The sequence below is a fragment of the Primulina tabacum genome, chromosome 6 (genome assembly GCF_025594145.1).
Source record: "Primulina tabacum isolate GXHZ01 chromosome 6, ASM2559414v2, whole genome shotgun sequence".
Classification (NCBI taxonomy): domain Eukaryota; kingdom Viridiplantae; phylum Streptophyta; class Magnoliopsida; order Lamiales; family Gesneriaceae; genus Primulina; species Primulina tabacum.
Genome location: NC_134555.1, coordinates 38,810,812 through 38,837,849, shown reverse-complemented (window position 1 = coordinate 38,837,849; position 27,038 = coordinate 38,810,812). Strand labels below are relative to the sequence as shown.

Below are 27,038 nucleotides of genomic sequence, written 5' to 3'. Positions count from 1 at the left end.
TTCTCGTATTTAGTGTTTTTGATATTCATCTCCTTTTATCAAGTGTAAAAATGATAATATATAAGGAAGTTGAGTGAAAAATACATTAGGTATGTATCAGATTAATGTGGAAAATGAAACGAGTATAATATCAATTTTGTCAATTATCTTATGGTCAAATCATACAGATAACTTAAATTCATTAATCCCTAAAAATATGTCCATGATTTGTAGTCAATTTGACATCAAAATCTCGAATTTGATACTAATTGGTTTTAAAATTTTATTTCAATTTTTAAAAAAGAATAAAAATTATTGAAAACTGTTGATATGTCTGATATTTCTTATTCCAAAATTCTATCGTTTAGCCCATTATTTACATCTATAAAGTTACCAAAAAATTACATAAACAAAGGTTAGTTCAAGTCCATCAATTGTTTTATAAATTTTCTTTTAGATTAGCTCCAATATCATCAAGAAGCCCATTCTCTTTGAATTAGACATCTTCCATATGTTATTATTATTTTTAATTTGATTAAATAATATTAAACAACTAACACGAAATTATTTTAAATTTAGAAAAATTGTTAGATTTAAAAGAGAAGTTTTGTTTAGAATTTTTTTTATGTAAAATCTCGAGTAATTTGAAGAGATTTTTAGTAGGATAAGAAGGACAATTATAGAATCAAATATTTTGGTGTTTTCTAATGTAATTATTATAAGATCTCACACTTAATAATATAGTATAGAAGTATAGATATATAATTTACTTTAGATAAAATTATTTTTTTTTAAATTTTCGAAAATTTATTATTTATTTACATATTATTAAAATTTTAGTTTGGTTACCGTAAAAAAAAAATAGTTTGGTTTGAATGAGGACTTTTGGAGAGCTACTTATTAAAATTATTACAAAAATTTATTTGAGATTATTTTACAGATAAATTTTGTAAAAAAAAAATTAATTTAAAAATATTAATTATAATTTAAATATAAATAAAATTGATCTGTTTGATAAAAATAGATTGGTCTAAAATATTATAGATTTTTCTCTGATAAAAAATTCATGTTAAAAATTAAAAATAGAATTAAGGAAAAAAAAAAGAAAATAAGTTACAAAAATCATGGGAGTTGAAGTCATTACAGTGCGACCACTGTTAAATTCCAGTCAAAACCGTTCGATTCTGGCACCGCCTCGTCGCCCCCCATCAAATGCGGCAAAAAAAGCTCGCAACTTTCGTCCTCCGCTGCCTTGCCGCCATGTCCACAGCTTCTGCTACTGCTAACTCAGTATCCCACTTGCTCCATACTCCCATTTCGGGGCTACTTTGAAAGAACCAAGAATATTTGAGTAAAGTAGGTGAAAATGGTGTTCAAGGGAAGGTTTTTTTCTTCGAAGAAATCCGACACTTCGAGCCCAGACGGATCCTCCAACAGTCCTCGATCATCGGGGTCCAACTCCAATTCCCCGATCCGATCAGATAAGAAAAAGCCCAAATCTTTATCACCATTCGTTTCTAAAGATAGCTCCGCTTCTGCAGCCGCCGGTGCCTCCTCACGTGCTAACAATCCGACGTCAACTAGCAAAATCCTTCTCAGGAGAAAAGATTCTAAAGGTAAAGATACGCTGAGTTTAAACAAGCCTACAACCGAGATATTGAAGAATTCATCTCCTGCTCCTTCCAATTCGAAGAAATCTAGCGAGACCGCGGCCCCTGCGGCAGGACCCACATCGGCATCTTTTTCGCCGATATTGGCTTCGTCCTTGGGTTTGAACAAGATAAAAACTCGATCGGGACCGCTGCCGCAGGACAGCTTTTTTAGTTTCGGGAGTAGGGATAAGGGGGTTCCTTTGGGTTCTAGTAACTTGTCGAGGCCTTTGGGTAGCCGTGGTGTCCTTGATGAAGGTGATGTTGGTAAGAAGAAGAAGGAGAAACCATTGCTGGAAAATGTGGAGAATGGAAGCAATTCAGATGGTATGTCGACAGAGAGTGGGCCATCGAGGGATCAGAGCCCTCATGTTTCCACAGCTCAGGCAAGATCTCGACTTCAAAATGGCGAGTCTTCGTCGGGAGCTACGGGTATTCATTTTTTTCATCTCATGAGGTCTACAGACTTCTTTAGTTTACATGTGGTTCTAATGACATTTTGTAGTTGTGTTTGTTCCTTAATATTTTTTTACTTGAGCATAAGGCCTGTACAGTATGAGGATATACATATATATTTGAACTAAAGGAGCATTTGCCATACAAGGTTGAGAAGAATCTATGAATTAACTTAGACATGTAATCTAGATAACTGATTGTACATGGCGATCAGTGGATGATTTATACCATTGGGCTTTTCTTGGAATCTGCTGTAGTTGGTGTTTCTGGTTTTTCAGTCAGTGGAACTCCTTAAGCATTATGATGGCTGTATGTTATTTTACCCGGTTGAGAAAGTAATTGCCATAAGTTCTGAAACCAATTAGCATAAGGCTGGTCAAAAGAATCTCAAACGGTGGTAAAACATACTAGATACTTAGAAGTGATATGCCTTCTTACCCATATTTTTGAACCATATAATCTTAAAGAGGTGGGATTATAAGAACAGGTGGAGCAGAGTGAATTGACTCGTATGGAACCTGGCTTCTGTAGGTGGGATTATAAGGACATGTATAGCATTTTGAATAGGCTCGTATGGAACCTGGCTTCAGTTGTCAAATTTTTAATGGAATGTGGGGCCATTATGAGGGGTATAGAATGGTGAATTTTTGAATTGTGGGTTTATGTTAGGGATGATCAAGTGCGGTTTGGTTCGGTTATTGATAAAAGTTTGAAAGAAACCCATTCTATTTGTTTTGATAAATAGCAAATCAAAATAAACCTAGATTTTTGGTTTTGTTTGGTTTGGAAAATCGTTTTTCCGCATATTAAATATTTTGATTAATGTTAAATATAATTTAAATTATCTAATATAGTATTTGTAAATAAAGAAATGTCAATATAAAAACAAAAATCAAAGCTTTTAACAATATAAAATGTGTATCTCCGAAAGAAACTACACTATCGTCACATAAAAACCTTGGGAGACATGAGTTTGAATCCATGTTAAAACAAAAACCCACCACCCTCATTATAATAAAAAATACAAATATCTTTTTAAAAAGAGTAAAGAAAATTAAACTGCTTAAGAAAAACGATTAAATTGAATTACAACCATTATTTGTTTTTGTTTTTATGATAATCAAACATGTAATGCTATCGTTTTATCCACATATTTTATTACTTTTTATTTTTATAATATAATTAATCGAATAAATTCATCTCTCTAGAAATACTTGTAACACAAAATATTAATATATTATTTGTTGCTTATATTATATTAATATTTAGTTTGATTTTGTTTGGTTTGGGTTGTTTTTCAAATGAACCTTGGACCAATTAAAAGCCAATTCAAAATGTGACTAAAATCCAATCAAAACTATGCAGTTTGGTTTGGTTGTTCACTTTGGATCATTTAGTTTGATTTCCGAATGCCTCTAGTTTATGTAACTCACTATATAAGGCTAATTTTGAAGAGGTGATCATAGTTGTTTGATTAAGTAATGAGGAATCAACTTTTCTTGTTGAGACATAAGTGATGTATGGATACCACCACCTGCTTTTTTCTTATTCTTTGAATCGTATTTATATTTTTATTTATGACGTGCAGGAAGACTTCAAGTACATTACTATTACCTTTTAGCATTATCATTCATAATGATAGGAAGCAAACAGAAAACCAATCTTTTAATAGACTTTGGGAAAAAAGTTTTGTATTTGCTGGGATAGGGGATGAAATGGGAAGAAAAGCAGTACTATGAAGAACTGTCTCATTTATCGTTTGCCTTACATGATGCTGGCATGATAATCTAAGAATATAGCACGTGGTGAAATGAAATTGATCTCGTTTAAACCATAGTATCACCTTTATAGGCTGCCAGAGATCATGGCAAAATGGCATCAAAATGCTCCTTCATTCTCAATTCTCTTCTGTGTCCCCGTACCTTTCCCATGGATGTTGTTACTTTCCTTACGACGATTCAGAATTTATCTTATATAAACTTGTATAAATGTATTCAGCCAATTTTTTTCCAGAACTTCCCATTACTCCGTAAGTTAAGAAACCAAGTTACACTGGCATACTCTAATCTGCATGAGCTGGTTGGGTAAACGACTTTCCAGATTTCCTCAATTAGAATGGTTTTTTGTTCATCACATTTGCTTATTTACCTCTTCCCTTAGCACCTTGCTGAGCAGTCAATCAACATTTTTTTACTTTCTTTTTCACATAGCATTATCTTTCATTATGGGCTACCAAGATTGAGGCTTCTTGTAGAAATTAGAACAAAAAAATGCTAAATTTCCTGTCACGGAAACTGGAAAGACTCATAGCACTTGGAGCCTCATGTTATGTGGTGCAGCACTCATACCTTTCACTTGGTTATTTCAGGGCAATTTGATTCATCATGGGGTAATTCTGCAGGTCTCATGAGCTCAGATGCGTGTACTCCAGAGATTAAGGTGGTTTATTTTTTTTGATGCTGTGAAGCATAAAAGTTCAAAATTCCTTGACCAATAATTTCAAATTTGCTTATGTTATTTTTGTCTTTACCTACTTTTTATAGGCATCATATGATTGTGACAATCCAAAAGAGTCTGAATCTCCCCGATTTCAAGCTATACTCCGTGTTACAAGTGCGCCCAGAAAAAGGTTTCCTGGAGATATTAAAAGCTTCTCTCATGAGCTAAATTCCAAAGGTGTACGACCTTATCCATTTTGGAAGCCTCGAAGGTTGAATAACTTGGAGGTATTCATGCTTATAAACTCAACTAAAACAAGGATATTTTGCTATTATTCTTTTGGATATTCAGTATTTCTAAAACTGCAACAGGAGGTTTTATCAATGATACGTACAAAGTTTGACAAGGCAAAGGAAGAAGTGGATTCTGATCTCCATATTTTTGCAGCAGATCTGGTTGGAGTTTTAGAAAAAAATGCTGAAAGTCATCCAGAATGGCAAGAAACGATAGAGGACTTGCTAGTTCTTGCTAGGAGTTGTGCAATGACTTCACCTGGAGAATTTTGGCTTCAGTGTGAAGGCATAGTACAAGAGTTGGATGATAGGCGGCAAGAGCTTCCTATGGGCATGTTAAAGCAGCTGCACACTCGAATGCTTTTTATACTCACTAGATGCACTAGATTGTTGCAGTTTCATAAGGAAAGTGAACGAGCTGAGGACGGAAATTTTTTTCAGCTCCGTCAGTCACTTCAACCTGCAGATAAACAGGTTCCTCCTGTCATTGGTAGTGATGGAAAGGTGCCCAGTGATCCAAAAGTCACGAAGGTTCCATCCACCAGGAAATTTTATAGTCAAGAACAATCGGAGTGGAAGAGAGAACTTGCTGCACAAGGAAAATTTCAATCTTCACATGCTGAAACCGCAGAAAACATGGATTCTTCAGCTGGCAGAAATAGAATGGCATCTTGGAAGAAATTTCCATCTCCTTCTGGAAAGAGCCCCAAAGAAGCTGCTTCAGTTAAGGAGCAGAATGACACTATTCTGGATGCTTCAAGATTATTAGATAATAGAAAAAGAGCTAGTGATGCAGAGCTTGCTACAGCTAAGATGCCTGAGGTTTCTCCTGTTAAAGATTCTCATGTTAACTCCATGATGCCCATGCCCTCCAAGCACCAGCATAAGCTTTCCTGGGGCTATCGGGGAGATCAGCCAATTGCATCCGATGAAAGTTCAATAATTTGCCGCATTTGTGAGGAGGAAGTTCCTACTTTGCACGTGGAAGACCATTCTAGAATATGTGCAATTGCTGATCGATGTGATCAAAAGGGTGTAAGAGCCAATGAGCGTCTTCTCCGAATTGCTGAAACTCTTGAGAAGCTTATGGAATCATTTTCGGCAAAGGACATTCAACAAGCTGCTGGGAGCCCAGAGTCGGAGCTTATTTCTCCAAAATTCAGTGATTGGTCCCGCAGAGGCTCTGAAGACATGTTAGATTCTTTTGCTGAAGCTGAGAATACCATTGACGTGGATGATTTTAAAGCTTTACCATCCATGACATGTAGAACACGTTTTGGTCCTAAGTCAGACCAAGGAATGGCAACATCATCAGCAGGCAGCATGACACCTAAGTCCCCGTTGATGACACCTAGGACAAGCCCAATTGATTTGCTTTTGTCAGGGAAAGGTGCCTTCTCTGAGCATGGTGATCTTCCTCAGGTAGACCTTAGTCCAGCTGAATTGTTTTTCGTTTATTGTAATCTCTAGTCTTCAGTTTCAAAGCATCCTTCATAAAATTCACTGTTGTGATTTTGGTTTGCAAGAAAAAAAATTATATTCTGCAAGTTTGTCCTTAATCATCCACAAATCTGTCTTTGAGATGATTTTTTTTTCATAAACACGTTTTACAGAAGCTGTGTTATTTTGTGACAGTGAAACACAGAATTTGCTAGAATATGGCGTCGGGGTTGTTTTCGGTTTGATCATATGTTTTTCTAGGCTAATAATATCTCCGGCTATAGTTGAACATCTAAAGGATTTTGACAACTGATGCATCAAAGTTTCACTTTATTTCTAGATATATAGTATCAACTATGACACTGAAGTAAACTCCAGTGACCTGGCGCATCTAGCTCGGGCCAGCATCCTTAAATATGTGAGAGGGACACATTTCAGTTTTTGTTGATGTAAGTGAAAAACCAATTAACGTATGAGGAATTGTAAGCGTAAAACCATACATTTCAGTAACGTATGAGGAATTGCAAATAAACTTTTTTTATATTTACCAATTTTTATGTAGAAACACTTTCCACCATGATTTTACCATACGGAATCTTAATGTGTTCTTGGTTACAAGTTATTGGTTCGACATTCAACAACAGAAAAGAGAATTGGTAACTTTCTTCTTCAATCAGTGTCCTCTATTCCTGATCATCGTCGAGCGCATCCCCCCCCACCGGCGCCGTCGGCGGTCCTCTACCCTTTCGTCTCCTTTCGTTTTTCATTTTCGTTTCTTTCTCTTCTTTCATGTTGCCTCATTTCTCCCCCTCCCGGTGATAGCGGTCGTCGTTGGAGTACCTCTTTGCTGGCGGTCTCTGTCATCTTTCTAATCCACTTCTCTTCTCTCCGGCTTTCTGCTTTTTTGTTGATAATGTCGCCTTCTGACCGCTCTTTGTAATGAGACCTCTTCTCTATGTTTTCTTGCTTCTGGATCACTGAACATTAGCACCTTCGAGGGGATGTATGCTCGGAACAGGGCTATATCGTATCAACGGAGGTCGTCTGTCACCTATTTTTAGGCCAGTAGTTCGGATGAAGAAGTGAAGATCGAACAAAAAGTGTTCACGCTAAGGGTGGGCGCTGGGGGATCTTCGATATACTGGTCTGAAAGAACTAGGAACGCGAGCTATGTGCTGGATCTAGATCGAGAAGAGGCACGTTGGATGAGTTTAATATTTAAGGATTTCGTCAATCTTCCTTCTTCATGCTTAGACTAAACGCTTTAGGGGCAGAAATGCAGTATATACCATTCAGAGATTTACAAAAAAGCGAGGCTGCTTCCTAGAGGTGTCTAAATTCAAGAAGCTGGGCAGAAAACAAATCACTATAGTGCCTAGTGGTTACAATTCAAGGGGTTGGAAAAAGGATATCCAACATCTTGGGAAATTTACTTGCAGAGAACTCCTAGAGGAAGGCCCAACCCATTCTAGATCGCGGCAACGCTCCAGGTAGAGGCAACTTCGTACATCAGAAAGATAGACTAAACGAGATGGAGCTTCGTCTAGGGCTGAAGGTCGTAGAGAACAGTGGTAGGCAAAGAGTGGATCATAAATGGCATGAAGCATTAATTGTTACCAAAGGAAATATCAACATTTCGAAGGAGCAGATACAACTTGCTCTTGGTAACTCTGTAAACACGAGGGTTGAAATATTTCCATTTCAAGCTAATAAAGCCGTGTGGTGGCCTTCCAATTTGTTAGAATTCTTCCATTTTCTAAAAGTAAAGAGAGTGTTCTTCGACAGAGGGGTGTCTTTTGTCTTTGAAGAGTGGATACCAGAAATCAACGCGTCAGACATGGTTTATAATTGCTGCAATAGCTGGGTTAGGATCTTTGGCCTACCTTGGAACTTATGGTCGCCTGATACTTCAAAAGTTATCGGGGATCGGTGTGGGGGTTTGATGGACATTAATGCTGACACATTATACTTCAGAAATCTTGGGGCAGCTAAGATCAAGGTGAAAGGTACCGAAAGAGAGTTTATTCAAAGTAGGATGAAAATTCCGTTGGATGGGAGGGCTATAGAGATTCGAATTCAGGTTGATACTTTTGACATGACAGTCTACGAGTACTACGAACGGTAATCATACACTCAGATAATGGCAAGAGGACTTTGGCGGGTTGGGGTAACTCAAAACACTCGTAGAAAACAAGGAGTTGCGGAATCTATCAGTTGCTCTATTAAAGGGGCCAAAGAATCGGACGTTATACGAGATCAAGTATTAAACATAGAAGACAAGAGGAAAGGTTTTGGATCTGGCAATAGTGGGGAAATGGTGAAAGATGTGCAGACTTTTGCTACCCTTAAGAAGCACGAAGACCGGGCAGCAGAGGAAGGCGCGACGTCGGCACCCCCATTGGGGGAAAGGTGACTGTGACCTTAAAAAAAATTGTCCCTAAAGAAGTTAAACAATTCAGAAGATCACCCATTCAATCCCTGATAAACCATGAGTCCGAGGAGCAAGCTAAAAGTATAGGTGCTGTAGGCACAAAGAATTTACTGCCTATATATGGGAAAACTTATAGCAAAAGACAATTCAAGAGTATCAATGAGGGTATAGTTGTCCCTGAAGATGGTGGTTTACTAAACTCAAGTCTATTGAATAAGGAGGACATTGGAGTTCGATTTGGATGATAGAGAAGAAATAGCTTTCACCGATACACAAGATGACGCTTTAGAGGATGATTTCGATTCCTCTGAGTCTGATAACCATGTAACTTGTCAATCAGCCTTCGGCTAACACCGAGGAAGAGGTGGCGGATCTTAAAAGCTTGTTCTCATCATCTTCGGGACCTTTGCCTACTACCGGGTCACTTCAAATGGAAAATGCGAAACCTTTAGTGGGAGAGGTACTATCTTGTTTTCATTAATCATTTCTTAATCACTCATTCAAGCTTCATTCTATTCTCCTTGCGTCTTTCTCTGTTCTGGGGTTCTCTAGTGGTTTTCTATGAGGAGGGCAAATGAGGGTAGATGCTAATACGGGTATAAAGAGATTAATTTCCAAAGGGGCTGAGATAGAGATCAAGTTTGTGCTGAGAGTACGATTCTGGTAATGTATTCAGAGTACAAGTGTTGGGAAGGTGTCAAGAAATCAATGGGCATCTTAAGCAGAGAACTAAACAGATTGAAGTACGGGATTAACTACAAGAAAGGCTCGAATTCGAAGGGTCCAAATGCGTTGATATGAAAATATGCTCTTGGAACATTAGAGGTGGAGGGGCAGCTAGATGGTGGGAACTAGTTCGCATTGTTTTATGCAAGGAAAACTGGATATCGTTGTGCTTCTAGAAATCAAGAAACAAATGGTGGATAATCGATTCATTGAAAGTTTTTGGAAGTCCAGATTTGTTGATTGGGTAATCTTACCGGCATAGGAAGTTCTGAGGATATTTTAGTGATGTTGGATCCTAGAGTGGTGGTGGTAAGTGATAATTTTATAGGGGAATTTTCGGTTTCGATTGAGATCCGTTGGAAAGATGATATCAAATGGTGGTTCTCAGCTATTTACTAACCATGCAAGCGAAGAAATGGAGAACTCTTTTGGGACGAACTGGCTGACAAGTAGTGTTTGGGAGGAGACTTTAATGTGGTCAGAAACACGAGAAAAAAAATGAATAGCCTTTCAAATACTACGAGCATGTCGTGTTTTGACAATTTGATCGGGGAATTGAGACTGCATGACCAGCCTTTATTGAATGCGAAGTACTCGTGGTCTAACTTCAGGGACAATCCGATTTGCTGCCGTTTAGACATATACTTGTTCTCCGGGGAATGGGTAGAAATTTTCCCCACTTTCAGACAAATGGTGCTACCCAGAACTACTTCAGATCAATATCCAATGTTGTTTGATACTGCTAAGTTGAGTTGGGGTCCATCTCTTTTCAAATTTGAGAATGATTGGCTGTCTCATCAAACCTATAAAACTCATTTTGTTGTGGTGGAACAATGGGGTTAGTTAGGGGTGGGAAGGGTATAAGTTTATGAAGAAACTCAAAGGAATAAAAGTCGAGGTTTCCAAATGGAATAGAGAGGTCTTTGGAGACGTGGGTGTTAAATACACGAGATTGATAAACAAAATTAAATTGTTGGATGATTTAAAAGCAGAGGAAATTGGTCGAATTTTCTTAATGAGGAAAGAAGGGCGGCGATGGTCGAGGGACGGGGATCAGAATTTCAAATTTTTCCATGCCTTATTGAATAATGGAAGGAATATGTCAATGATAGATATGGTGGAACTGGAGGATGGGTCTGTGATTACGGAGGAAAGCCAAATTGAAGAGACCATTATCGGTTTTAATAGGAATCTTAATAGGAAATCGGATGGTGATGGTTGGGTTCGACGGGTTGGAGTGGGGCCCTTTAGATAGGCTTGAAGGAGAGGAGTTGGAGATTCCATTTTCTGAGGAAGAGATTAAAAAAACGGTGTTTGAAAGCAATTGATCGAAAGCTCTAGGGTTGGACGGGTTTACCTTAGCTTTCTATGAAAAGTGTTGGGATACGGTCAAAGCTGATTTAATGAAGGTGTTTGCTGAATTCTTCGAAGGAGGCATCGCTAATGGTGTTACCAATGAAACTTACATTTGTCTGATCCCAAAGAAACAAGAAGCGTTCAAGATTAAAAACTCTAGACCAATTAGCATGAGAAGGAGCATGTACAAGATCTTGGCTAAAGTCTTAACCAACAGGTTGAAGAAAGTCTTGAACAATACAATAGCGGAAAACCAGTGTGCATTTATTCAAGGGAGACAGATTGTAGATTTTTGTTTTATCGCGAAGGAAATAGTAGAGGAATGCATATGGAAAAAGAAGAAAGGATTGGTGGTTAAAGTTGATTTCGAAAAGGCATACGATAACGTGGACTGGAGATTTCTTGACTTTGTGCTACAAAAGAAAGGATTTGGTGTTAGATGGAGAAGTGGATTAAGGGGTGTGTATCCATTGTCACTTTTTTCGATTTTTATTAATGGACGGCCACGAGGCAAATCTAAAGGGAAGCGAGGTCTTAGGCAAGGGGACTCATTATCTCCTTTATTTTTCAGTCTATTGATCGATGAATTGGGGTGTTTGGTAGACAGGTCTAAGGGCGCGAATGAAGTAAAACGGTTGGAAGTAGGAAGAGACAAAAAAGAAATCTCTCACATCCAATTCGGGGACGATACTTTGTTTTTTGTCCAATCTGAGAGGCATCTGCTTGTTTTGGTGGAAATACTCAATTCTTTCAGCCTCAAATCAGGATTGAAAATTAACTTGGAAAAAAACATTTGTTGGGATTAAATTATTCGGAAGTGGAGGTCGAAGGTTTGGCTTTGGCGACTGGGTGTAAAAAAAAGAAGTGGCCGGTTAAGTAGTCGTGGCACCATTGGGTGGCAATCCGAGGAACTTTGATATTTGGGAAATCGTGGTTTCCAAAATGTTTAAGAAACTAGCAAGCTGGAAAAAGGCGTTCCTCTCAAAGGGGTTCGCCTAACATTGATAAAGTCGGTGTTAAGTGCGATGCCAACTTATTTCATGTCTCTTTTTAAAGTGTCAATTCGGGTGGCAAAAAAGATGGAAAAATTAATGAGGGACTTTCTGTGGGACGGAGCCGATGGGAAGGCGCATTGTCATGTAGTTGCCTAGGATCAAGTTTGTAAACGAAAAAAGGGGGGGATTTGGGCTTGGGGAATATTTGTTTGAGGAAAAAGGCACTTTTAGGGAAATGGTGGTGGAGATGCTCACTGGAAAGGGATTCTTTGTGGAAAAAAAGTTATCAAGAGCATTTATGGTCGACAAGAAAATGAGTGGGTCGTGGGGTTGGCTAGGAACTCGACTTTTAGAAGCCTTTGGAAATTTATTTCTCGTTCATACCCGGCTTTCATCTGTTAATTAGGGAGGTGCTCAAAGGGGGGAATCTCATTCGTTTTTGGGAACATCATTTTCGACGCATCTTAACAAACCTGTTAGCAACTTCATCAGTGTCATCGATTTCCCGGTTAACTCCAACTTTGACTGGGATGTGCGTTTCAGAAGAGCTTTAAATGAGGTCTAAATTGGTGAGTTCAACACTCTATTAAGGGTCTTAGATACAATTAATTTGGAGTTGGGCACGGAGGATTTTAGGGTTTGGTTGGAGGATTCTTCAGGGTCTTTTTCTGTTAGTTCTTTCTACGACTTTTTTTTCCCGATCTGCAACTTTCCCTTATTCCCGTATTACACTAATATCTGGAAAGTACATATCCCGCATCAGGTTCAAGTTTTCTTGTGGACCGTGGTTTTGGGAAAATTGCCGACTTGCGAATTATTGCGAAAACGATGGCTTGCATGTGCTTTAGGCCTGCACTGGTGTAGCCTATGTCGGAACAAAGAGGAGGATGAAGACCATCTACTGTTGCATTATTCATTCACGAGCGGAATTTGGATAAAAGTATTGTAGGAATCGGGTTTCGAATGGACATTTCCGAGAAAGGAACATGACATGTTTCTTCTGGAGCTAGACTTACTTACCGGGAGGAGAACTGCGAGTTTTTGGTAATTGGTAGTTCATTGCATTTTTTGGTTAATTTGGTTGGAGTGGAATAAAAGAATTTTCACATATACAACCGAGTCTACGAATGAGGTCTGGGAGTAGATTAAATTTAGAATCGCGAGTTGGACGACAAAGTTGCAGAGTTTAACAACCTTTTTATCTCAGACGTAAGGGATTGGAAATTTCTTTGCTGTTGACGAAAATATAGTAGTTTTCTTTCTTTGCGGCTTTTTTTTGCGGATTTCTCATCCGCCTTTTTGTACTTTGTTATCTTATTCTAATAAATTTTTTGTTTACAATAAAAAAAAGTGTGTTTTATATTGTATGAAATCAACCTAGAATAATGAGAACTCACTTATCTGAAGATTTGGATGAGATATGGATCACGTCGATATTAAGTGATTATTTTATCGATCCAATTCCCAGTGTTTAGGTTGATTTTGGGATTCTGTTGAGCGTGTTATGTTTTAAATGATGATGATTGTTCATCTGACTACTGCCAATTACATTAAATTGAATTCCCAGTTCTTTCTTTTTTATTTTTCATATTGGGGAAACACGTATACAGATAAATGAACTTGCTGATATTGCTCGTTGTGTGGCGAACACACCCATTGATGATGATCGTTCTTTGCAATATCTGCTTTCTTGTCTTGAAGACTTGAAAGTTGTCATAGACCGAAGAAAATTTGAGTCTCTCACGGTGGATACATTTGGAGCACGCATAGAGAAATTAATCAGGTGAAGTATTGACATTTTTGTTTGTCTATGATGGAGCATTAGTGTTAACCCTTCATTCAATCATGTAGGGAGAAATATTTACAACTATGTGAGCTAGTGGATGATGATAAGATTGATATAACAAGCACTGTCATTGATGAAGATGCTCCTTTAGAAGATGATGTTGTCCGTAGCTTGCGAAGTAGTCCGGTGCATTCTAACAGAGACCGAACTTCTATTGATGACTTTGAGATTATAAAACCAATTAGTCGTGGGGCATTTGGTCGAGTTTTCTTGGCCAAAAAGAGAACAACAGGAGATTTTTTTGCGATAAAGGTAAGTGAAGTATAACAACCAAGAACAAGAAAATGCCTTACGGAATATACTGTATAAAACTCATTTGATAGCTTGACATTGAGAATTTGCAATCTGCAGGTTCTTAAAAAAGCAGATATGATACGCAAGAATGCGGTTGAGAGTATTTTGGCAGAGCGGGATATTCTAATATCTGTTCGCAATCCTTTTGTGGTGTGACTATTTATCTTGCAGATCTTTTACTTTGTTCTTTTAACAATCATATATAAATTCATTTATTGTCCATGTTTTAGGTCCGGTTCTTTTATTCATTCACTTGCCGTGAAAATTTGTATCTTGTAATGGAGTACTTGAATGGGGGAGATCTTTATTCATTGTTGAGAAATCTAGGCTGCTTGGATGAAGATGTCGCTCGCATATATATTGCAGAAGTTGTAAGTGTTTATTGATTTCATTTATGTTCTATTTTATTCCTCATTCTTGTGGTTACTAGGTGACTGATTAACGTGTCACGTGCGATGGATGACCAGGTGCTTGCTTTGGAGTACTTGCATTCACTTCGTGTGGTTCATCGTGATCTAAAACCCGATAATTTGTTGATTGCACACGATGGACATATCAAGGTCATTTTTTGTCACGCTTTAATTGCTCTTGCCTTACATTGACACATTCAGATTTACTTATTTATATCGTTCAACTATAGGCAACTTATTAGGCTTTATCTTTTCTATGGTTTGATACTTCATTGAAAATATAAGTGGTGTAAAGATGACCTCAAAGAAAAAATTTATATGTGATTTGACATTTTCCAAATATCGAGCCAAGTACTGTAAGATAGATTAGCAAGATGAGCTTCAAGGGAGGCTATTTGACAAGAACTCCTTCCCTTTTAATCACCTGCGACTCCTTCCCTTTTAATCACCTGCGACTCCTTCCCTTCTAATCACCTCGTGACTCTGTCATGCTATATCCGACTTTCCCAAGAGCCTTATTTGAAAGTTCAATCTTACTTGAATCTATTGTTTTCCATGTCCCTCTTCCTATCTTTATCCTTATACTAGAAAGGTACAAAGGGTGCTTCAAACGCATCATCTGCATTTTTGGTTAATTGAAATTAAGAGATGAGTTGTCTGCGATTAAGAATTTTTTTTATGCGTTTATTTTTGTTTTACTCTTAAGTAAGTTTTGAAAATCTTCATTGATCTGATATATATTACAATCGCAAGATTATGTTGTACAAGGGACAATATCACTCCAGATGAACTGCCTTACCTGTGTCATAATTTGATTAAAACTTCTTTAAGTGCGACAGACGAAGCACATGAAGTTACTTCTTTTTTGCTGTTGTCTACTGTCTTCTTTATGTGGTTCGATGTATAGTTTGAGTTTTGAAAATACTTGTTTCCTTCATTTTGAACAGTTGACAGACTTTGGGCTATCAAAAGTTGGCCTTATTAACAGCACTGATGATTTATCGGCTCCCGCTGTCAGTGGAACGCCTTCAATGGAAGAGGATGAACCCCCTCTATCTGCATCCGAGCATCAGCAAGAAAGGCGAAAGAAACGCTCAGCAGTGGGAACTCCAGATTACTTGGCACCTGAGATTCTTCTGGGAACTGGGCATGGTTAGTGTGTCCTTTTTTCTTTTATTTTATAGCCTGTAATGAATTATTTGAAGCTTTCAATTCGTTTTGACTAGATAAACATCCCATCGTCTGTTGACACAACGTTGATCTTGTATTTGAAAGCAAGATTATAATTCTTAAACATCTTCCCAGGAAGTGTTCAGTATAATCACTGATCAATGACACCTATACCGTTTTTCATTCTCTTTCTAATCCTGTAAGTGTATCGTTACCTTGTGACTACTTCATGTTTATTCAAAATTTTTGACACTAAAAGAAAAGGTAAGATAGTGATGAAAGTGAGCCTTGAGAGGTACTCGCTGTAGGATTGAAACTCACTTGGATGTTACTTATCAGGGGCAATTTCTTTTAGATATGAAAGAGGTGTCAAGTTGCGTGATTGAAATGATTTTTAAGGTTTGTGATACTATATAGTCTAAGTGGTCATTTTATGGGTTACAATCTACACACATTATAACACCGAGTAACTGGGTAGAGTTATTGAGTAAGGGTTGTAGTTTTCTGGATGAGGATGCTCGATGCACTTTTTATCTGTAACTTGTCAGAAATTATGTGTATTAATATTGTTTTCTACATGTCCTCAGGCTTTACTGCAGATTGGTGGTCTGTGGGTGTTATTCTTTTCGAGTTGATTGTTGGCATCCCTCCTTTCAATGCTGAGCATCCTCAGGTTAATAAGATGTTTTAATCTCTTATATATATATATTATTTCTATCATGTGGCTGATGAGCTATTTGTGTACTTAACCTTGTATTTTTCCTTCAAGGTCCTTTTTGGTTGTGTTCTTACTTGATCATTTTTTTTGTAGAAAATATTTGACAACATTCTTAATCGTAAGATTCCTTGGCCTCGGGTGCCTGATGAAATGAGTCTTGATGCTTACGATTTGATTGATGGGTAAGATAATTCCCATGGTTTGTATTTTTTACTCAGCATGTCTTCTATTCTAACCTCCTTAAGTTTGTGCTCTCACATCCCTGCTTGACTTCCAGTTTCTTCTGAATGTTTCATATTTCAAAATGTGGGTGATATAAAGGTTTTGGGTATGAACATCAAAGACTCGAGTATTTGCATATGTTTCTCTCAGATGTGTTTTTAAAGCATATGGGCCTTTTTATTTTCCTTTTATTTTATTGGACATAATTTTCCTATTTTCTTGAAATGAGATTTGGATCATTATCAGTGGCTGTTCCTCTCATCCTTCTCCTGTACCATGTGAAAAATATGTTCAGTGTTTCTATTCCAACCTCGGGTTTAGCTAAATTTGGGAAATAAATAATATGAATTATTGTCATATTGGGCATCAGCATAAGTTATAGTTGACTGTAACGTGGTTATTAGTGATCCATTGAATGATATAAATGTGGTTTTGAAAAATTATTTATCCAAGTTTTTTTCCCTGTTGGAAGATTCCTGATTTTCCTCTTCCGAAGTATGGCACAACCATATGCTGCATATAGACTTCATATTGGGGCATATAAATGCATAATCAGTGCTTGAGCTATAACCTGTGTAACATGTTGAAATTGTTCTTGTTTCATTTTTATTTGCTTTGAATGAAGAAGCTACATAAACCTATTCACCAAATTGGTGAGTTAATAAGCTAAGATTAGTAGATCTGCCTAAGAGTTTCTTGTGTTAACTGACAGGTTTTTGACCGAAGACCCAGACCAGAGACTTGGAGCTGGTGGAGCCTCTGAGGTGATTTTATTGTCTTACCTATGATGTTAATCACCTCTTTTAGATGATTATACGATGGATTTATTTAACAATCCCTGTCAGTGTATCTCATTCATTATGATAAAGCATTGTTCTAAGTATGTCTTCTTTATGACAAATTTGATTTACTAGACTTCTAGGAAAAATTGCTGCCGGTTATCATCCTTTGTCCCTTAAAATAGCATCATTATAGTTTATTAAAATCATCATTCTGATTTTTATACCAATCTAAGAATAAGATACGCGGGGCAGGTGAAACAGCATCCATTTTTCAGAGATATTAATTGGGACACGCTTGCTAGACAGAAGGTTTGACTCTAAAAACAAGTTGAATTATCAATCATATACAAAAATTGGTGGCGTCTAAGAACCATTCTGCTACTTCTCCCAGGCAGCTTTTGTCCCTTCTTCAGACGGTGCAACAGACACTAGTTACTTTACAAGCCGTTACTCTTGGAATCCATCTGATGAACACGTTTATGCACATAGCGAACTCGAATATTCCTCCGACAATGGAAGCATTAGTGGTAGCAGTAGTTGCCTGAGCAACAGGCATGAAGAACTGGTGCGTTGGTGGAACAAAACTTAAAATTTTATGTTCTAGTTATGAATTTATGATGCTAATGGTTTCGAATTTGATGGGATCATGAACAGGGAGATGAATGTGGGGGTCTTCAAGAATTCGACTCCAACTGTGATATCAATTATTCCTTCAGCAATTTCTCATTCAAGGTAATAATTTAATCATTTCGTGCATAATGGTGCTGAGTTTTTCTGATTTTTTTATGAGCTGATGGTGTGTAGGGGATATTGTTAAAGTATGTAAAACTATTGTTGGGTTACCTATACACTTAGCTTTTGGGACAAGTAGTTTTCGATTTTGTATTAGAGTGTGGAGGCTACATACGGAAATTCCTTGGTTTACAAAATCCCATATATTTCAATAAGTTGGTCTTGGGTGTATCTCCAGGCCTTTGTTGCCTTATGTCTCACTAATGTGCATATTTACGCCTTTAATTTTAATTCTGAACATATACTTGTCACTATGGCTTAGAGTTGAGGGGGCATGTTGAAATATTAAAGTATTGAGCCATTTTCTCTCTCAAACTTTTAGATAAAACGATTTGTAACAGGCCTAAACCCTTGTCCTCCTTCACTTCTTTCCATCATTCAATTCACATGTCATGCTTTATATGATTCAAAACAGATGTGAACCTAATTTCTGTTTTCTTTCCATCAATTCATCATAACAAAACCGGTCCTTTAGCATAGCATTACAAGATTTTCTCTTCATACATTTGAATATTACAAATTTGTTGCAAGCTTTCAAAGGTATTGCTGCAAGAAAGTCCATTTGTGCTTAAATACATAACATTGGGCATTACCTTGATTTATTGCTCAAATGTCAACGGCTGTAAACTGCCTAAACCTCATGTTCATTTTTTGCTGTGCAACAGAATCTTTCCCAGCTTGCATCCATCAACTACGATTTGCTTACAAAAGGTTGGAAAGACGATCCTCCTGCAAACTCTAGTGCATAGTTCGGGTATGTGGGTTGAAAAATACTTACCAGTATGTATTCCCTGTAAATGTGTTCTGTGTTTTGCTCAAGTTTTGGTGTTTGTGTAGAGCCCTTTTGTGCTTTTAGCTTCATATAATTTAGTACTCTTGTTACAAAATGATATTTGGGTTGTATTACCCTCTTTTGAAAGCCAATTTCGGGTGTATAGCCGGTTTTACTTGAAAAATGTTTTGAAAGCCAATTTCGGGTTCCAAAACTAGCTTACAACTTTTAATTCTTCCAAAACTAGCTTACAAATACAATGACATGAATGAAGGCAAGCGTGTAAAAAAGTGACAAATAAAACCATTAAAAAAGGTTCCACCGGACTCTTTTTTTTTTTATATAATGAAAAAGACATTCATTAATAAGGTAAAAAGTAATTATACAAGTATACCGGGCATCTTCAGGAGATAGAACAACTCAAATATCAAACTAACTAAGTAACTAACTAAAGCGAAATCATAGATACATCAATTGAACTAAAGAAGCAACGTAAAATGGCTATCTCGATCTTCTTAATTGTTGCATCGACATCTGGTTTCTCATTTTCGAACATGGTTCTATTTCTTACGTTTCACACTTGGTAAACTGTACCTGCAAAGTTCGAGCATCTTAGCTAGCTTGGAATTCTCCCCAATACACTCCTCTAAATGCTAGCTTTGGAGCTCATTAGTTTCTTCATTCCAAGCCAATGTTTAATTCCCACCCAAACCATACCTCTAATTGGACACAAGAAGAATAGGTGTGTCAAATTTTCGGTTGCACCATTACATAGTACACATGTTTTGTTCTCTACAAATTCAAGCCTATCTCGAGTGGGAAGCTTACCATGAGCGTACATCCATAATGCAAAGCGATGTTTCAATAGGATGCAAGCTTTGTGGGGTAGAGGTTTCCATGGCCAAATCACCACACTCCCAGCAAAGAAATTACAAGCACAAGACATACCTCCATGACCATTGAACCAGCTGTCCAACACATTAATTGCCCCGTCCATCGAACCCCGTCTGTGAACTATCTCATCATGGATTCGAATAAGCTGTTTGATAAGTGGAGATTCATCTCTATGCCAATCCCAATACCAAATACTGTGAGAGTTACGATAGATATGATTCACCCAGACAATCCACAAGCCATCTTTGTTAGAGTGTATTTTTCAAAGTGTTTTGTTGAGTAGCGCTTTTTTCCATGGCTCCAAGTTTTTCAGGCCCAAACCCCAATCTTCAATCGACTTACATACCATTTTCCAAGCATTCGGCGGGTGCTTTGTTGGCCAAACAAACTTTCTGCACATGGCATAGGCAGCTCGAATGATCGTAGACGGTAATGGAAGGATCGAAAACCAGAAACAGCCCACTCCCTGTACAACCGATATGATCAACTCTACTTTCCCGGCGTATGATAATGAGTGTCGCGGCCAGGAATTTATCTTTAAAGTGATTGCATCAACCAGGAGACTATAATCTGAAGTTCTCAAATGCGCAGGTGCCAAGGAATCCCAAGATATCGAAAAAGAAGCACTCCCTCACAAAATCCAGTGACTTGAGGAATCTCATGTCTGACATGTTCATCTAGACTAGTCATATAGATGTTTGACTTCATCTGATTCACTCTCAAGCCAGCCATATCCCCAAATTCAATCAGGCACTTCAAAATCTAAGAAACACTAGTCACATCTCCACGAGACAACAACAACAAATCATCTGCATATGCAAGGTGAGTAATATGCAAAAACTGACATTTAGGATGAAACCCAAACGACGGTGATCTTGACATACAACTCAGAGAACGAGACAAGACTTAAAGACAAGGAGTAAATAAGAAAGGGGACAGAGAGTTACCTTGTCGAAGGCCACGCTTTCCATGAAAAAACCCATGATAGTGACCATTGAGGATAAGAGAGTGATGTAGTGGTGACACATTCCATTATCCAACCAATAAATCTGCAAGAGAAATTCAAAAACGTTAGAACTTCTCGCAAAAAGTCCCAATCAACCGTGTCATAAGCCTTCTGGATATCCACTTTCAAGGTACACCTTGGTGAACCACGCTTTCTAGCATACTTCCTAAGTAGCTCCTGCGCCAAGTGTATATTATCCACGATGGAACGATCCTTGATTAATGCAGCTTGTGCCCCATCTGTTAAATCAGCAATCACATTTCTTAGTTTGTTTATTAACACCTTCGAGATGATTTTGTAAAATATCATGCAACAAGAGATGGGTCTAAATTCATTCACCGAGGAAGCACCCACCGTTTTTGGCTAATATGTGTTTTATTCTTCTCTGTAGCCTGATCAAACTAGCCGTAATCAAAACATAAACGCATGGTACCTTATTGTTTACAATCATCTTCCAATCACAAGTAAACATATTACAGCTCTCTACTAACACAGTGAGACGGCTCAAAGAAGTAAGACTGTAAGAGAGAGAATAAAATAAAATAAATTAAAATATGCTGTTAATTCTTGAATCCAAGAATAATACCCAAATTAACAAACAAATCCAACTGTTTGAAAACATAAAAGTCTCCACTGACAAACATCACGTCAATAATAAAAACACTAACTCAATTGGTTTCTCTCGTACATGATCAAACTGTCAACCATTTAGCAAGTTCGAAAAACGAAGCTCTTCAATTCGTTTCACAACTTCAAACATGGAGGGGCGATTTTCGGGGTACTGAGTTGTGCAGTCGATCCCAAGTTGCAAGAGCTGCACCATTTCCTCCTCAACATCTTGGTATCTTAACAGTTCGAAATCAAAAAGTTCAGAAGTCCACTCATCTTGAACCACAGACTGAACCCATGTGGGTAGATCGAATCCTTCCTCATTCAAGAGGGCGTTAGTGGGAGCTTTCCCTGTAAGAAGCTCCAAGATCAACACGCCAAAGCTGTAAATGTCAGCTTTTTGGGAAACTCGGCGAGTGTCAGTAACTTCTGGTGCACGATAGCCGGTGAATTGGATTGGTGAGGATGGAGGTCCAACCAGAAGGTTCAATCCAAAATCAGAGACTTGTGCTTCGCAATATTTGGTGAGTAGGATGTTTGATGATTTAATGTTTCCATGTGCAAAATTAGGGCCTTGCAAATGAAGGTATTTGATGCCACGAGCGGCTCCAAGGGCGATAGTGGACCTCGTTTCCCAGTTTAACGGTGTCCTACCAGCCCCTATGTTTCCTGAACAGGAGGGAATATAATAGTGTAAGAATGCAATATGTTAGAATGAATTATAATCATATGAAACAATTTCATTCATATCACAGATCAAACGAGGCCTTATAGGTGGAATTTACCAAAATACAAACTGCCAATAATGAATGCTAATTGTGATCTTAAACTTCAGGAAAAAATGTCATATCATTGATTCAAGTAAGATTATAACATAGTTAGTTAGCAACTAATTCACTACAACTGGCCAAGGAAAAAAGACTAACTCATAATGAATTGTATCGTGTATGGAATCTACCAACAAGGATCGAGTCGGTATCAGTACAAAAATTAGAAAACGTCAAAATATAGGGAACATTCGATTGTATGTAATTAAAACAATAAGAAATTTCACCAACTTTGCCTAAAATAAAGTAGACATTTATAGCAGCAGAGTTATACATAACATAAACTTCAAAAGACTAGAAATAGAGGCTCGAACTAAAATATCATCAATCTACCCTCTGAAAACTTTATATTCTCAATACCAAACCAACGTTCAAAAAAACAAAAATCCGGCAGTCAGTTGATCAAACATCATGCATACACATAAAGAATCCTGCATGAAAATTTTGGCAAGAAACCGGCCATATTTACGCAGGAATACTTGAGAGATTCTATTTTTTGAAGTTGAAACAAAGAAGGAAAGGCCACGACTATTGAGATAATGTTTGGTAGTGTTTTTGGGTGTTTCGGCAATTACATTTATGTATGCTTGATTTTGCTTAAGGTGAACAAAATCGTCTTTTCAAAAAGCTTAGTATGACAGACTTTTAAGTTCAAACAATCCTATGGTGAATTTGAAGCTAGATCAACACAAATGTCTCTGAATAGAACAAAGCAAAAAGTGACGGTATCAACACTGAAGCTAAGGACTCTAAAATGTACACACCATGTAGAAGTGCAGAAAGGCTTCCCATTGGCATATAGTCATAAACAAGAAGCTTCTCCTCTCTACTATAATAGTAAGCCCTAAGAGGCACTAAATTCTCATGCTCCATGGCTCCAACCTCATTAATTCTCTCCTTAAACTCTCTATCCGTAATTGTGACATCTTTCAACCTTTTCACAGCAACCACAGTTCCAACCTCCAAAACCGCCTTATACGAGGTCCCCGTTATCCCCTTCCCCAAAACTTCAGCCGACGCCCTCAACAACTCCTCCAAATCGAACACCCTTGGATAATTCCTGAAAAATACCAGTTTCTTGGCAGAAGCCATATTCACTCCCTTTTCGGACTTAGTATTTCCATTAGCACCCAATGCGGCAGCTGCTGCTGCGGCAAATGAAAAACTGTTTCCCGTCGCCCCATTCTCTGTGGCCACCATTGGTTCTTCCCCTGAGTCATTTTCTTGATTCTTGATTACCACCAAATCCGCAGACCTGGTCTTCTGTCCACTCCTTTTCCTACAAAAAACAAATAAAGCAAACAGAAACAGAATAAAACCAACAGATCCTATCACAATTCCAGCAATTGCACCACCAGACAACTTCTTTTTCCCACTTTTGCCCAAATGTCCACTCCTGTTTGTGTTCCCGTCAGGAGAGACACCTGTAGTTTCACCACCATTCTTACTACACGCGTTATCAAGAGGCTTCCCACAAAGCAAAGTTCCTAAAAACGCATCCTTTGGCTTTCCCTCGAGCCCTTTCGGCACTGACCCACTTAAATTATTAAATGAGACATTAAACTGCAACAGACCCGGGAGCTCTATGTCGTGCAAAACACCAATAAACTGGTTATCCTCCAAAAAAAGCAAACGCAAACGCGTCAAATTGTTGAACCCAGATGGAATTTCGCCGGAAAAATTGTTCGACGCAAGATTCAACCGCACAAGTGAGTGAAGCGAGAAAAGAACATCAGGCACGGCGCCGGAAAACCGGTTTCCCTGAAGAAAAAGATTCCGAAGCTGAGAGAGTCGGGAGAGGTCAGAGGGAAGTGGGCCATATAGGTGGTTGAGGCGAAGACTGAGAGTGTGAAGCAAAGTTAAGTTGGACAGAGTGTTGGACGGCAGACTTCCGAATAGAGACGAACCAGGGAGGCGGAGGACGGTAACACGGTTGTTTTCGCAAATAACGCCTTGCCAGTTGCATGGGGTGCTGAAGGTGGTGTTCCAGAACAGAGTGCGTCCACCGACTGCGGAACGGAGGGCTAGGAGAGCGGATCTTTCCGTAGATAAGTCAGAGGAGGCGAGGGATAGGAGGTGGAGAAGGACGAGGAGAAGCGGAATTCTTGGAAATTTTGGTGAAGTGACTGCGTGCATTGTGTTGTAAGGTGATGAATTGAGATGGGTCAGGCTGAGAGTGTGTGGTGGCGGCCGCGGCGGCGGAGGGTGGAGGAATGAGAGCGGAGAACCATTTGGTTTGTACCCGTGAGTGGGAAACTGAGGTTTTAGTTTGGTTCGAACTTGGCAAGATGATTAAAAATGCAAATTAAGAGAGAAAATTGGAAAATCTATTTATTACACAATGTACATATTAAATTTGATTTTATTACAAGTATCTTATTTTTTAGTATAGAAAATTTAAAAAATTACGTCAAACAACAATAATTGGCGACCATGAATAAAACGTAATATAAATATATATAATATTTTTTATGTCAACTTTTTTCTTATTTTTAAATTAACTTTTCTTATAATAATTTTAATATTAAGAATGATATTATTATTTAATAATTCTAAAGTTTTGATAAAGATTAAAGAAAATATTTTAGTAGTTTTAAAAATTTTGAAAAATCGATTTTCGACACGCGTTGCATGTAACTCGGCATAATGACAATTTTATGGTTGTTATATCTTTCAACCCTAATTCGTCAAGTTTAGAGATTGTTTCAGGTTAGCCGAATTTAGGCGTCGGGCGCTAGGATTGCAGATTGGGCGGAAGTGTTGGGCATAAAGGGATGATAGCAAGGGTGGGCTGCGCACCGGTGATGAAAACCCGCAAAAGCGGGAGGTTGATAAAGAATTAAGAAGTGAGAAAAACTCGTCATAACGATGATTTAATAAGCGTTATTTGAAGCTTTTACTTTGATTTCAAAGAAGAAAAAGTTGATATTCATACAATGTAATTTCAATATTAACGTTTTTCCAACACTAAAAATCTTGAGATGTGCCAAAACTATAACCCAACTTCACCTATGTTTGAGGGTTCCATTGTGTTTATGTGGAGAACATCTTCATAACTATGCTTGTTTCCATTCTTCCAAAAAAATTAAAATAAGCTGTAAATAAGAATGAGATACTTGGCAGTATTAACTATTACATGATTGCATCTTTCTTTGCATTGTCATATATTCTTGTACGTTCCTCTGTATATACTCAAATCCGAGAAGCTTTAAGCACAAACGCGCACCAGAACACATATCGCGCGCGGGAAATGTTCAACGCAGCATGCATTTCTGGAGCGCTAGCTATTTCCTACTAGCAATCTAAGACTAACCAAACATAGTGATCATTCTGTTTGTTCCAAGAGACCAGCTTTATTTTGTTAGCTACCAAAGATAACTCAAAAGTTTTTTTCTTTTCCAGACATTTTGATTCCATCATTTATTTTTTTGGCACATGCATTTTAATCGAACAAGCTACGTACGATTTCTGCTAATATAAACAAAAGAACCACAGTGAAGTTCCTTCCAGCCATGAAAATCAAGCATATAAAGTTTGAAAAAGTGGAAGACTTTGACTTATCTATATTTAGTAACATGTAATAATTATGGCAATAACATCTTTTTTTTTTTCCAAATGGTTGAATAGCGGTCAGCAACACAATTTGGACTTCAAAAGTCAAAAGTTTTCACATGGATTTCCGCAAGGAGTAAAGCATTTCACAGTCTAGTTTGAACGTACGTATGGCCTGAAAACAAAGCATTTGTTCAATGTAAGTGTGCAATCACACGGACAAAAAACTTGAGGGTTTGATTTCTTGCGGGCGAGCATCATCATTTCTACGCGGACTGAGGAGTTGAACTCACGTTCGGATGGTCGAAGGATGCTTTTATCTAGGGGTGATCACGGTATGGTTTGGATTTTTATTTTTATTTTTTTTGCTAGAATTCAAACGGAATTGTTATATATGGTTTGGTTCGAAAGATTTTTCTAGATTACGTTTTTTAAGTGAAATTTAATATATTGATGTCAGACAATTATGCGGTTCTATTTTATAAAAAAGAGAAAATGGAAAGTGGAAGTCTAGAATAATGGATCTAGTTTTTAATACAAAATTAAATGGAATGATATATAAAACAAATGTGATAGCTTTTAATTTCATAAAAGCAAAAAAAAAATTCAAAAACTAACATTTGATTATCATAAAATGTTATAGTACCCAAAATAATTATAGTAGAATACTATAAATATGAATTTAAGCAAAAATGTTAAAAATAATTTTGGAATTATATTTGTTGTATATATTTCAACCAAATTGTGAGAATGATTATTGAGATACAAATTTGATGTTTATGTAATGTATTTAACTAAAGGTCACAACCAATTGACTTGAGGACATTCCATGTTCAACAAGAACATGATTATAGTTAATATTACAATTTATTATAACAAATTTAGAGGCAGAAACTAATTTTCAATCACTTTTTATTTGTTTATGTATATGCCGACTTAATGAGATTACCTCTTGTTATGCTATAGTCAAAATATTTGTTGGAGTTGGATTTTAATTAGACTCAAAATTGGTTAAGTTTAAATCTCAGAAAAGAGAAACGACGAGAATGAATGAGAGCTCATTAGTAATTTGAATTGATTAAAATAAATCAAAGTACGTACAAACATGAAAATATCATTGAGAGATAATGGGCAAAATCATAGAGTAGTAGGAGAATAGGAAAAACCACCCAAAAAATCATAAGAAAATAATAAGGTCAGCATAAACAAAGAACACAGATATCTCTCGCACAAATTGAGCAAACTCACTGCAAACTTTTGATAGTTCAAGTCTGTTAAGATTTTTGACCAAAATTGTAGGCAAGAAAATTGTGCCTATGTTCACATAAACGTCCAATGCGAACGTCTTAACTACCGTCCAAATTGTGCTAGCAAAGTTTG

General features: G+C 37.4%; 2 protein-coding genes across 2 annotated transcripts; one reads left to right on the top strand and one right to left on the bottom strand.

Annotated features, from left to right (window-relative positions):
- Nucleotides 1–1,116: 1,116 nt before the first annotated feature.
- On the top strand, nucleotides 1,117–18,969 carry LOC142549409 (putative serine/threonine protein kinase IREH1). Its single transcript, XM_075658341.1, has 17 exons — nucleotides 1,117–2,060; nucleotides 4,453–4,523; nucleotides 4,628–4,810; nucleotides 4,895–6,238; nucleotides 13,375–13,547; nucleotides 13,616–13,862; nucleotides 13,962–14,054; nucleotides 14,135–14,275; nucleotides 14,372–14,464; nucleotides 15,262–15,466; nucleotides 16,072–16,157; nucleotides 16,296–16,384; nucleotides 17,137–17,188; nucleotides 17,459–17,515; nucleotides 17,598–17,771; nucleotides 17,861–17,938; nucleotides 18,664–18,969. Exons 1-17 carry the CDS (start codon nucleotides 1,346–1,348, stop codon nucleotides 18,745–18,747), a joined length of 3,885 nt encoding a protein of 1,294 aa, XP_075514456.1. The 5' UTR covers nucleotides 1,117–1,345; the 3' UTR covers nucleotides 18,748–18,969.
- A 2,102-nt stretch (nucleotides 18,970–21,071) lies between these two features.
- LOC142549408 (putative inactive receptor kinase At1g48480) lies at nucleotides 21,072–24,397 on the bottom strand. The gene is made up of 2 exons (XM_075658340.1): nucleotides 22,871–24,397; nucleotides 21,072–21,948 (listed from the first exon to the last, which is right to left on the bottom strand). Exons 1-2 carry the CDS (start codon nucleotides 24,240–24,242, stop codon nucleotides 21,371–21,373), a joined length of 1,950 nt encoding a protein of 649 aa, XP_075514455.1. The 5' UTR covers nucleotides 24,243–24,397; the 3' UTR covers nucleotides 21,072–21,370.
- Nucleotides 24,398–27,038: the final 2,641 nt, after the last annotated feature.